Below are 13,733 nucleotides of genomic sequence, written 5' to 3' on the forward strand. Positions count from 1 at the left end.
TTCTCACTTAAATTTTATGTAACAAAAGAAAAAGCTAGTTCCTCCATTACTAGGTGACCGAGTTATTATAACTTAATTAATTGAGTTTATGATGTTGTTTTGCCTTTTATTGCTTTAGCTGTTGAGGTAGACGTATTTTCAACTGTTTTTTTCCTTGTGATTTTTAATTGATCTTTGTTGGGGTGCAAATAATGTTAAAGACTAAAACGGTGATTTAGCTGCCACACTTGAGTAAAGCATGATTATCTCATATGAAGAAACTGTTATTTATAACTTTTTTTTTTCTAATTTTTATGTTAAACAAATAATGGACAGATTGCTGAAATCACAAAATCTTCCAGGCAAGCTCCCACCCGAACTGATAAGGTTGCCTTACCTCGAAGAAATGTACGTAACAATTAATCTTCTATATATGAAGGACAATAAACTTGTTTCATTTATACTCAACTAACTTGCATATATATATATATATATATATATATATATATATATATATATATATATATATATATATATATATATATATATATAAGGGTTAAATAGGTTTTTAATTTTTAAAATTGATTTTTAGTCTTTGAAACATTAAATAAATTAAAATAATAAGATTCAAAATTTTGTTTAGAAACTAAAAATTCAAGTATTAAAAGGTTTAGAAACATTGACTGGTCAAACTAGATTGATATGGGTGAAATGTAAATTGATTTTTAAAAAGTTTGACAAATTGAAAACTTAGTTAATCCTATATATAATTTATATCTTTTGATTATTTTTGATACAGCGACCTCACTCGCAACTACCTTAACGGTACAATACCTACCGAATGGGGCTCCTCCAATCTTCGCAAAATGTGCTCTATTTCTCCAACTTTAGTTTCTTCTTTGCTCTACTTTATTATTTTACTTTTTTTGTGTGTAACATTATCTAATTTGTCTTCCATTTTCATGGTAGTTCTCTTCTTGGAAATCGCTTAACTGGTCCAATCCCAAAAGAGATAGGAAACATCACCACGCTCGAAAGTTTGTGAGTTCTTTTGTTAACATAAAGTTTGTGAATTGTGAGTTTTGATTATTCAGATTAGATCAAGAATTCCCCCTTTCCATTTTGACGATATATTCATTATAACTTACTAATGAATAGGGTCTTGGAATTCAATCAATTTTCTGAAAATCTACCTCCAGAACTTGGGAACCTTTCTAGCATTCAAAGATTGTAAGCCCTACATTTATGCCTACTTGATTTATTTGATTCAATTTTTCTGTTAAAATATCAAGATGTTGGCCTGTTGGGAGCGCGAAATTAAGTATAGAAAAAAAAACTAAAAGAATAAATAATATATATCTTGATAAGATAAAGAATTTTTTACTCTATCATCTAATAATAAATTATTATATATAATAAACTTGTTAACTTGTATAATAATTATTTTATGATATATTTCAAAAGTTAATTTTTTATTAGTTGAAAATATAAAAATATTTATATTATTAATGTATGTCTATTAAATTTATATATATATATATATATATATATATATATATATATATATATATATATATATATATATTACTTTTATTCTTATCCACCGTGAGTGCATTTCTATTAATTGCTTGTTTTTTTTAGAATGAAATAAATTATTTATATTCCACAATATCAATATTTTAACGTTTTCACTGTACCAAAAGATTGTAAAAGTATCCAAAAAGGCAAAAATATCACCATACCATTTTTTTTACTTATCTTAAATATCAATGTTATTAAGAAATTCATTGGCACTTTCATGTTAAAAATATGTTGTCGCAACAGGCATCTTACGTCTAACAACTTTACCGGAGAGTTGCCTGAAACTTTGGCGAAACTTACAACATTGACAGAACTGTAAGCTTCCCATTTTATGGTGTTTTTACTTTGAATTTTGTTGTTTCCCTTAATTAGTTTCTTTGAATTTCATTTACACTCTTCATTCTTTACATGTGCAGCCGGCTTAGTGACAATAATTTCTCTGGAAAGATACCCGATTTTATTCACAGATGGACAAATCTTGTTTTACTGTACGAACCATTTGTTTTTGGACCCAAATGCATCGGTCATGTGTTGTTATACTTCTTCTATTGTTCATCTTTATATCTGCGGCAATTGTATTGTTATTTTACAGATCAATTCAAGGGAGTGGTTTAAGTGGGCCTATTCCTTCTGGAATTTCATTTCTGCAAAACTTAACAGACTTGTAAGTATAGTATTCATAAAGTAAACATGATTTTAAAATTAAACTGCTTTCTTAGCTTATTGTATATTTCCATTAAATGCAGGAGAATCAGTGACTTGAATGGATCTGATTCTACTTTTCCACCGATTAATAATATGACAAAATTGCAAACGCTGTGAGTTATAATTAATTGCTTCCGTTACTTTTTCACTTATTTAAGTACTCCATCAAAATGAAGAGATATTTACATAATTTTGCTGCAGAATTCACAAATTTGATTTTATCTCGTAGGATACTAAGGAGTTGCAATATTAATGACACCTTACCTCCATATCTTGGGAACATGAAAAGCATTCAAGATTTGAGAACTTTCTAAGTGTTTTTACCGTTTTTTAACCATCCTAATTAAGATCTTTCACTCCCCACATAATAAGATTTTGAGGTATTAAGGGCTCTAGTCACACTTTTGTTTTCAATATGAACTTCACTTCAATTTGTAAAATTTGCTGGCGTTGATCTTGTTAAAATATTGGATTTATTTGAAATAGTCTACCGGATTATTGTAACTTATAAAAGTAATTGAAAAGAGTAGCTTAGTTGACTTAGTTCAACGAATGGTTAACTAATTAAATCAGTAAGTTTATGAAAATTATTTCATTTTGATTTATTTTTAGTGATTTAAGAGACATATATAGTATGCGGGCATGTGCTATGTTCATCAAATATCTTAATGTTGACTAAAAAACATGTACTAATGTTTTATTATTTATTTTATTCAGCATTTCTTAACTTCAGATAATATTTCTCTTGCAGAGACCTAAGCTTTAACAAATTAAGCGGACAGATTCTGGAAACCTATAAAAATCTTTCAAGCCTGACCTACATGTAAGAAAATTTTATGTCAATTAGTTTCAAAATTAGTTTTTATTTTTATTTTGATGTAATATTTTCTTACTTTATTTCCTATTCTTAATTAAAAAGTTATTACAGAAGATAATTATGGATTGGTGTCTCTGAAATTGGCTAACACTATTAAATAGCATTCCATGATCAAAATAGTAATATTTTGGCATGTCATTACTTCAAAATGTTTTCTATTTATTTTGAAATTTTTGTACTTTAATATTTACTTTATTATTTATCATTTCATTTTTTTACTGTTCCTCTTAGATATTTTACTGAAAACTTGTTTACTGGACCTGTACCGAACTGGATAGAAGATGCTGGTAAATACATGTGAGTTTTATTTCAAACCCTAATTAAATGCTTTGTTGAATTAAATAATTTCCATATTCCTAGTTTTGGATTCTATATTAGCTTAAGCTTAATTATCTAATGATTCGTGTTGAAAATGTTGAATTTCTCGTCCCGTTATTTCAATGTAACATTAAAATAAGTTATATTAATGTGTACTATGCATAATTCAATCATAAAATTTCATATAAATAATTCAATCACATCAGCCAATTAAATTTGAATTGTTTTTTTGATTAAAAAAAAATCTAAAGACCTTATTATAATAAATTTTATATTTTATTAAAAGATCACTTTATCCCTTATCTTCTTAATTCAATCCCTAATGCTCCACTCGATCTCACAATAGGCTCTTCCAAGCTTAATGCTGCCCTCATAAATATCCAATTAATCTCTTGGGGAGAATATCATTTAAACACGTATATACTGCCAAAAATCCGAAAACACTCTGCTTTACAAACTATAAATAAATAAATAAAAAGTGGAGAATATACTCCGTGTAGAACAACCAATCCTTTAAGAGATTATTTAGCACGTATCTGCCAAATATATTTCGTTAATTTGCTATTATAGTCTTAATATTCAAACTGAGGGAATATACTTCCAAATTCTCCATTGGACTGATAAGCTTATTAACCAAACACCAGGTTTCATAACTGATACTTGCCCTCTCTTCTTTGCTCATTCCTTTCTTTTAAGAGCCAAAAAAAAAAAAAGACTGTGAAGTCGCATTGCATTGTCCAATTCAGAAGTGTTCAAACAAAACAAAATAGCAAGTCCAAGAGAGAAAATCCGAGGCAGGAAGCTAAACAACAGCAAATGCAAAAAAGGATTGAGGAAAGGACGCGAGAGGAGGAAAGGATGGCATTGAGATTGGAAGAGCCTGTCGTGAGAGTGGACATTAGGGATTGAATTAGGAAGATCGGCAATAAAATGATCTTTTAATAAAATATTAAACTAAAAATTAAAATAATAATATAAAATTTGCCATGAGAATAAAATTCAAATTTGATTGACTGATGTAATCCTATAAATCACATGACATTTCATAATTAAACTATGCATAATACACATTTATGTTACTTATTTTAAAATCTAACCAAAGTAATAACTATTGTTTAAAACACACCAATTAGAAGTTGCAACAATTAATACAAGTTTAAAGTGTATTATATTGATCCCATAATTAAAGGAGAAGAATGTATTTTTTTATTATTATATTATTGGTAAGTAAAAGTATTTATTGACTTTATTAATCCTATTTTTTGTCAGAGAATCTAACTAATCATCTTTAGATTCTTTCTTCTAAATTCAATAATTTGTTTTAAAAAAAAATCAAATTTAATAATACTCATACTAATGACTTGTTAATAGAAAAAAAATATTTAAAAAAACTTAATTTTGAGCTTGACAAAAATTATCAAAGAACACACATTTGTTGGGAGCTTGATGAAAATACAATCATGCACCAATTGGCTCAACTTCATAACTATCAATCGTCATGCAATTCATTGAGTTATTTATGTGATGTCACACCATAACCTGTTGCGCACAAAAATTTGATACCTTTTTTTATACCAGTTAATAACTTTTTTGGTCACTTTCTAGTTTCTATGCTTTGTCAACAACATTTTGTTTTATCTTAATCAATTAGTTTCTAATAGCAATTTTACATTTTATGCATAGTGATCTTTCATATAACAACTTCAGCAATGAAACCCTCCCGCAACAAACATGCCCACAGGCTCAACACACCGGAACAGAAGTGTAAGAATTCAAGTATTTCATTTTTCTTCTTTTGGTAGTTTTATCAAGCTATATGTGCAAGTGTTAACCATATCTTATATGTCATAGGAACTTGTTTGCAAGCTTTCCAATGAGCCAAAAGTAAGTATTATATTTTCATTAAGCTTGAAAGCTTATCTCAGTTCACACAACGTGTCCTTTTCTGTTCTCTTGTCAGTTTTTGTGCGTGGAAGTTTGATTTGGATTTTTAAAAATCTTAAACCGTTTGAGTAAAACTAGCTAGTTTGAAGTTTATTTAAACTTAAAATTCAATCCAATATTTTTCAAAAAGGCTGGTTTAGATTTTTCATAAATCGGATTGAAACTGGTTTTAATTTTAAACAAGTTTATGGTTCATGGTTTTTATGCTAACTTGGTCTGGTCTCTCCCCTTAATATTCCTCCTCCAGTGGACCTCTTCCCTGTCGTCCGATGGCAAACAAATATGCATGTTCTAGAAGTAAGTATAACTAAGTTTTTTTTTTTTTTTTTTTTTTAAATTTAACTGTTATTATTAAGCATATGAACTCGTTAACGCATATCCCAGTATCCATGGATATCTATCCAAACTTATCTGACTTTGACGGAGAATATATACTTTGATCGAATATTAGGAATTATCCAACTTTTTCAAACAAGAATGAAAACGAGGATGAGCATGTCTTGATGCTTTCGTACTTAGAACCCAAAAGATATATTAATTATATTTTCTTTATTTATTTGATGTTTATGAGATTTGACATTTTTTTTATTGTAATAGATTGAGTTTATGCTATAAATTATTGTATTTTGATGACATATTCAATTTAAAGGAAACTAAAATTAGTTTTAGATTTAAAATTAGACAAATGAATATACAAATATATTATGATAAAATAATAATTATTTTTAGTGGGGGAGGATGGGAAAGGGCGGATATAACCAGGATCCAAAGGACCTGTCTTGAGTGTGTCCAAAATCTTGTCCCACCACTAAAAATTGGCATGTCATTTAAAATAATCACATTTTGGCATTTAAAAGAATCACCCAAAAGATATACTTCAATGCATTAATTTGAGATAATCCTACCTTAGATCCTTCACTTTTTGGTATTTATAGTTCATGTCTTTCTTATAGTTGTTGAAGTGAAATTCAATATTCTTAAGAGAATTTTAGTTAAGGGTTGAACAATACATTTAATGCAAATATAATTTTTTTTACTGCAATGTTTTTCATTTTATTTCATTGAAAATGAAAGAAAGTAGATATATACCACAACAACAACAACGCCTTATCCCACTAGGTAGGGTCGACTACATGGATCAACTTCAGCCATAATGTTCTATCAAGTACCATACTTATATCCAAATCATTAAGTTCGAGATCCTTTTTGATAACAAAGAAAGTGGATATATGTTGGTATAAAATTAAAGACATGCTTACAAGCTTAAGGATTTAAACAGCCTTGCCAAAGTGAAATTAAAGGCAACAATAAGTTGTTGTTTTTATCCCCATTCAAAAAGTTATTATGAACTCTGCTTGTGTAGTTACAGGACTTTCTATTATGAGTTTGGCATTCAGTTACTTTCAATGAGAGTTCAGTTTAGCACAATCATTTTTGTGAAAACATAAGCAATATTATTTGAGAAGTATCAGCGTGAGATAACAAAATAGAAACCCCACACAGACAGCGGAAAACATAGAGATCGAGAAGAAGAAGAAGAAATTTAGTTAGCACTATATACACACTCAAAGGGAGGAAGAGAGTTCCAATTCAATCTCTCAATTTCATATTCACTCAAAAATGTCATTGCAAACTATTACAGAGGGCAGAGGTGGCCTTTTATAGGCAAAACAAAACAACAAAATATGAAGGCTCAACAACAAAGTAATACAATAAAGTATTAGAACTTAATTGCTTAGGAAAAATGATGGTGCTTCCAAGTTCTAAATGTGTCAGGCAGTGCAATAATTTTAGAGCTGCAATCTTTGCATTCAATTTTCGTAGCTTCTCTCCACTCTTCTAGTTAGGTGGCGATGCTATATTATTTCTTTTATAATAAGTTTGATTTTTATTTTATTTTTTTTACTGTCAAAGATTTAATTTTCTTTAAAATAATTTTAAAAACTTCTTGAATGTAGACCTTGCAATTTTGACAAATTCTAGGGTGAAGTTTGTTTTTTTTAATACAAATGTTTAATTGTAGAAAACAGATTTCACCCTAGAATTTTGTAAAAGAATTGCGAACATATCAAACTTTTCATTTGTGTGACGGTGAGACACTTGATTTTTCCTTGAATATGTAAATGTTTTAATCTTACCAAACGTTTTAATTTTAAAAACTATTTTAATCATTTTACATATCATATACACTATTTCTTTTATGAAGTTTGAAAACTTGCAAAGATCAAAATATCTCAAATAATTCCAACTAGATTTACACCAAGAGAGATATTAAATCACATGCAGCAAGCTCCATGTAATATTTTAATATTTATCAAAATTTTGTTGTGGAATCAATCATCTTAACTCTATCAAGTTAGTTTTTAATGTACAAGAGAAGTTTTATTCATTTTCTTTTCTTTTCTTATATAAGTATTTGTTGAGAAATTTATCAAACTAACATAACTTTTGGTCAATACAACATTTATGATTTCTGAAATCTGACATTTTTTTTTTCTTTTTTGTGACAGTCTTAAACTCTCTCCATATAAACTGTGGTGGTGCAAGAGAGACAAGCAGTGAAGGTATAATATATGATGGCGATTCAGATTCATTAGGACCATCAACATCTAAAGAGGTGGGAGAAAACTGGGCAATTAGCAACACTGGTCACTTCTTGAATAGCAATGCCTCAGAAACCTATATCCAACAAAATACAACTAGGCTTTCTATGCCCGATAATGCCTTGTATAAGACCGCGCGTGTGTCCCCCATTTCTCTCACTTACTATGGATTTTGTCTGGAAAATGGAGACTACACTGTCACGCTCCATTTTGCAGAGATAGCTTTCACTGATGATGATACATATAAGAGCCTAGGGAGGCGTATATTTGATATTTACATTCAGGTATTGTATGGTTAATTTAATCATATTTCTAATTTGGTCAGCAACATATTTGATAGAGAATGAAGACTTTAAGTTTTAACCAACTGGTTAATCGTTTTCTATTGCTTAATTCGTGAGGCTTTTATATAAATCCAAGCTTAATTTGCCACGTACATGTAAACATATAGAATATCACATCACATAAGTAGATCAAATTGGCTCTACATAGTGCTTTTGACTTGTAGAATTATTCGCTAGTCACTATATTATTTTCAATAGAATCTAGACTGCATATATTTAAAACTATAAAAGTGAAAAGCCATTTGGGTTTGGATTTGAAATATTGCAGAGAAAACTGGTATGGAAGGATTTCAATATTGCATATGAAGCAGGAGGAGTTGGAAAGGAAATTAAAATACCATTTCCTGCTTATGTGAATAATAACTCTTTAGAGATTCGCTTTTATTGGGCTGGGAAAGGGACAGATGGTATCCCATATAAATCAATATATGGTCCTCTTATATCAGCTATATCTGTCACTCGTGGTTAGTTGATTTGTCTCTTTGAGTTTATTCTTCTAATTTTACATTTGAAGTATCAAATGACACTAATTGCTCTTGTGCAATGCTGAAATAGACTCTACAGGTGGCAGCATGTCTGCAGGGGTTGTAGTTGGAATAGTAGTTGCTGCAATTGTTCTTGTCATCCTAATTGTACTTTGCTGGAGAATTTATATTAGGAAAAGAAATTCATTAGCAAAAGGTGATGATTATCTAGAATAAAGTAACCAACTATAAAATATGTTTAATTTTACTAGTTAGTTCTCCTTTAATTCTAGCTTTCTATTAAATTTTGATAATTCAGTTTTTTTTTTAAATCTTTATTTGTGTCATCTACTTATGATACCAAAGATAAAAGAAAAAATGGATAATTTTTTTATTCCAACTTACTATATTTTTTGGTAACTAAAATAATGTATATTTTTTCAAGACTATCAATGACAAAAGATTTTCTCAAGATACATAAGACATCTCATTCGGTTTTATTCTATTGTCAGAGTTAAAGGATTTAAATCTGCAAACGAGTTTATTTACTATGCACCAAATCAAAGTTGCAACTAACAACTTTGATATTTCCAACAAGATTGGAGAAGGAGGCTTTGGTCCTGTTTATAAGGTATCATACAAGATATTAGATATAACACCTTATAATTATTGTGATTGATCTATGGTAATTGTGTAGATGAATCATTAAATAATTTAGAAATTCATAAAAATTATATAACATTTTGCAAATGCAGGGCATTTTATCAAATGGCACGATAATAGCTGTCAAGATGCTTTCATCTAGGTCAAAGCAAGGAAATCGTGAGTTTATAAATGAGATAGGCTTGATTTCAGCCTTGCAGCACCCTTGTCTTGTTAAACTTTATGGTTGTTGCGTTGAAGGAGATCAATTGTTGTTAGTATACGAATATATGGAAAACAATAGCCTTGCACAAGCTTTATTTGGTAAACAATTGTCTTACATAATCAATTAATTTGATTGCTTTTGATATGACTTAGTTTTCAATCTTAACATATATATATGACTAAATGATATTGTTATCTAGCTAATTTTTGTTTACTTTACGAAGGTAGTGGAGAATCTCGATTAAAATTGGATTGGCCAACAAGACACAAGATCTGCCTTGGTATTGCTAGAGGTTTGGCTTTCTTACATGAAGAATCAAGATTAAAAATTGTTCACAGGGACATTAAGGCCACTAATGTGTTACTAGACAAAGACTTAAATCCAAAAATATCTGATTTTGGTCTAGCCAAGCTCGATGAGGAGGACAATACTCATATAAGCACAAGAATAGCTGGGACTTAGTGAGTTAATTTAAATTCTCAAACTTTTTTATCTTGTGAATTTTATTAAAAAGTAATTTGAAAAAAAGAATGAACATTGACAAACATTATCAAATCCAATTTGAACAACTTATGATATTTCAAATAAAAAAGCATCTAAGCACTTTGTTTTTATTTTGGGTGAAATCTAAGCACTATATATGATTTGAAGAATTTGATCTGATGTTGTATTTCAATTTTGTAGTGGATATATGGCTCCAGAATATGCAATGCATGGTTATTTGACAGACAAAGCAGATGTGTATAGTTTTGGAGTGGTTGCCTTGGAAATTGTATCTGGAAAGAGCAATACCATCCACCGACCCAAGCAAGAAGCATTGCATCTTCTAGATTGGGTAACTTATTTTCTCTGTTTATGTGGAAAAAAAAATATGATATGCTCAACTTGCGCTGTGAATGTTGTATCATCTAAGATCACTTTAGAAATTTAAATAAAGCAATATGTTATTCAAACATAACATGATTTTCATAATATCTACTAACATGAAGAAATTAACCTAACCACAGTCTTCCGTTCTTTTTCAAAATTATAGACTTTTGTAAACACAAATATAGAAAATGTCTTCCTACTCTAAAGAATCTTCAAATTAATTAGGAACTTACACTTTGACATACTTCCTGCTCGATCAACTATAAGTATTTTTCAATTGTGAAGTACTCTCAAATCAAACCGATTTCTATATTTTGTTCAACAGGCACATTTATTGAAAGAGAAAGGTAACCTAATGGAGCTAGTTGATAGAAGGTTAGGTTCAAATTTCAATGAAAATGAGGTAATGATGATGATCAAAGTGGCTCTCCTATGCACCAATGCCACTTCAAACCTTAGGCCCACCATGTCATCGGTGCTTAGTATACTAGAAGGAAGAACTATGATTCCAGAATTTATTTCAGATCCATCTGAGATAATGGATGAAATGAAGTTAGAGGCAATGCGACAATATTACTTTCAAATAGAAGAAAATGAGAGAAACGAGACACAAACAGAAAGTCATAGTTTATCAATTGATGGGTCATGGATGGCTTCATCTTCATCAGCTGCAGATCTATATCCTGTCCACGTTGATTCTTCCTATTGGGAGAAAAGAAATTAGGAGTATGTATAAATTGTACCTATATATCTAGGTGCTATTCTTTGTTCTTTCATTCCCATGTTTTCCTCTTAAAGCACAATTCCATGCATAACTGTTATATATTTAAGTATCACAAAGTCACATCCGTTTCCTCCTAAGCTACTTAGCGGTTTTAGTGGGACCAAACAAGTCTATATGTAGTAGTTCTAACGCTTCTCACCAGTGGTTACTATATTTTTAGAGTTAAAACTAGACTTTTTTTTTTCTTTCTCTCTCTTTTGATGCATGCTTCACATGTTTTGTTCTTTTAATATTTGATTTTAGGAAAACCATTCCCTAAATTTTTTTTTTATAAAGCCTAAATAAGTCTTCATATTCTCCAATATATACATTTTAGAAATTCTGAGTACAAAGATCATAGATATCCGTAATAATATATCACACTATTCTTTTTTTAATTATTATAATATTGGTCTGAAATATTTATTAATTTTATTGATAACTAATTTTTATTAAAAAGATTGATCATAGATATACGTAATAATATATCACACTATTCCGCTCAACATTGTACATAAGTTGATTATTCATTTTCTCAAATTGTGGGTAGACTTTTTTTTTTTTTTTTGCATCATGAACTTTTGTTGAGGACTGGAAATATCATCCATTGATTCCCTAATGACGGGTAATTGTTTCTTTAAAAAAATTACTGATAAATATTTTAATTTTATATTAAATTATTTATATAATTTTAAAATTGTTTGAAATTTTATTTTAATATTTATATAAACTAATTAAAAAATTCTGGTGTCCCTCTAAAAATAGGCCTTGGGCATTCATCTTGATCGTGCTCAGGACCACTACTTATATAACTAAAATTGAGCAAATTACAACAACACCTTCTTAGGTTTAGTGTAATTATACAAGCATCACCTATTTTAATTTTTTAATCATTACTTTTGTCTCCTTGTAGGGAGTGTTAGTGTAAGGTTTGAGGGATATAGTATAACGTTTTCAAACATAAAGGGGGAATTGATGACATAGAAATCACTTACTTGTTTGAAGATGGTGAAACACTAGGCTCTATGATAAAAATTCCAAGAACACACATGCCATATAAAATAGATATATTTTGTTCATATTACCTTATGCGTATTTATCAATAATTTTTAACATTCTTATTATCTTCAAAATACAAAAAATATAAATAAACGATCCAAAAGTATTTTCTCCCATACATCTTATGGGTAAAAAATCTAGTAAACATAATAATAAATATCTAGATAATGATTGTACTACAAATTACAAAAGCCAGGCCACTACTTAATACACATGACCAATCTTTTGAATAAAACAAATTAAGAAAATCATTCCTAAGATGACTATGATCCTTCCATCAAAAAAAGATGACTATGATCCTCGCTACAATGCCTTTGCACTACATTCATGGTTCCATCTATACAAACTAAAATATGTGGGTAATCCGAAGGTATAATGGGCCTTGAATTCCTATTTGCCACCGCAACAGCAACTTGGCATGGGCCCATGTCCTCAAATGGCACTGTCCCACTCACAAGCTCCCACAAAATAAGCCCAAAACTGTACACATCAACCTCTCTCCCATAGCGTTTTCCTTTTATCATCTCTGGTGCCATCCAACGGTAAGTACCCCTCAATGAGTCACACTTTGAAGCCTCACAAGAAATGCCAAAATCAGCAATTTTGGGGTGCAACTCCCCATCAACAAGAACATTCTCCGGTTTAAGGTCTCTATGAATGATACCTTGTGCGTGTACATACTCCATTCCATGTGCAATATCCAAAGCAAAAGATATCACCTTCTTCGAAGAAATTGGCTTGTGCTCTAACTTGTTCAAATACACCCTTAAAGAACCCTTTTGTTGATACTCCGTGAGAATAAAATAAAAATGTGTGTCTTTGCATGCGGCTACGTACTTCACAACATTTTGATGGTGGAGACGAGGTAGATGTGTGACTTCTCTAAAAAATTGTGTCTCCAAAAGGGATGTGAGAGTTCCCCTTTCGTCATTGTCTTGTAGCTTCACCCATTTAATGGCAACATGTTCCTTCTTTGTATATACCATGATAGATTTGACTATGAGCACCCTGAGAAAATTTGTGCCCGATGAAGAGATTAGAGAAGTCAACATTCCATTGATCTTGTGCGTTCCTCACAGTTGCATCTTTTCGACCACCATGGTGAAAACATTTTGTTAATGGCCATGATGATTCCTTGCGGTTCCTGCACTTATCATGCAACTTGATCGATAACTTCCCCATAATTAATAACTCTCTTATGAGAACAATGATCTCTTAATATAATTAGGATTTTGTTAAATCTAGAAACCCTTGATGCAAACCTGAAGATAAAACTTCCTTTCACCTTTATCTCTTCTCATCTATCCTAAAATCAGTTAGTAGGATCTAATCAACTAGTTACTTTATCTTATATCATC

The 13,733-nt window shown here is 29.9% G+C and overlaps 1 protein-coding gene and 1 pseudogene across 1 annotated transcript in view; one reads left to right on the forward strand and one right to left on the reverse strand.

Annotated features, from left to right (window-relative positions):
• LOC100785451 (probable leucine-rich repeat receptor-like serine/threonine-protein kinase At3g14840) overlaps positions 1–11,505 on the forward strand; it is a 12,615-nt gene extending 1,110 nt beyond the window's left edge. Inside the window, exons 3-23 of the mRNA XM_006592879.3 lie at positions 316–387; positions 779–847; positions 949–1,020; positions 1,138–1,209; positions 1,804–1,875; positions 1,977–2,048; positions 2,153–2,224; positions 2,307–2,378; positions 3,017–3,088; positions 3,374–3,439; positions 5,144–5,224; positions 5,312–5,344; positions 5,652–5,701; positions 7,915–8,291; positions 8,620–8,815; positions 8,907–9,032; positions 9,328–9,446; positions 9,571–9,781; positions 9,907–10,144; positions 10,368–10,518; positions 10,879–11,505. Coding sequence (XP_006592942.1) covers positions 316–387; positions 779–847; positions 949–1,020; positions 1,138–1,209; positions 1,804–1,875; positions 1,977–2,048; positions 2,153–2,224; positions 2,307–2,378; positions 3,017–3,088; positions 3,374–3,439; positions 5,144–5,224; positions 5,312–5,344; positions 5,652–5,701; positions 7,915–8,291; positions 8,620–8,815; positions 8,907–9,032; positions 9,328–9,446; positions 9,571–9,781; positions 9,907–10,144; positions 10,368–10,518; positions 10,879–11,277 — 2,692 coding nt within the window. The 3' untranslated portion in view covers positions 11,278–11,505. The remainder of the gene's footprint in view (positions 1–315; positions 388–778; positions 848–948; positions 1,021–1,137; positions 1,210–1,803; positions 1,876–1,976; positions 2,049–2,152; positions 2,225–2,306; positions 2,379–3,016; positions 3,089–3,373; positions 3,440–5,143; positions 5,225–5,311; positions 5,345–5,651; positions 5,702–7,914; positions 8,292–8,619; positions 8,816–8,906; positions 9,033–9,327; positions 9,447–9,570; positions 9,782–9,906; positions 10,145–10,367; positions 10,519–10,878) is intronic.
• Positions 11,506–12,638: 1,133 nt separating this feature from the next.
• On the reverse strand, positions 12,639–13,557 carry LOC100785980 (serine/threonine/tyrosine-protein kinase HT1-like; annotated as a pseudogene).
• Positions 13,558–13,733: the final 176 nt, after the last annotated feature.

Source organism: Glycine max, chromosome 12, assembly GCF_000004515.6.
Source record: "Glycine max cultivar Williams 82 chromosome 12, Glycine_max_v4.0, whole genome shotgun sequence".
Taxonomy (NCBI): Eukaryota; Viridiplantae; Streptophyta; class Magnoliopsida; order Fabales; family Fabaceae; genus Glycine; species Glycine max.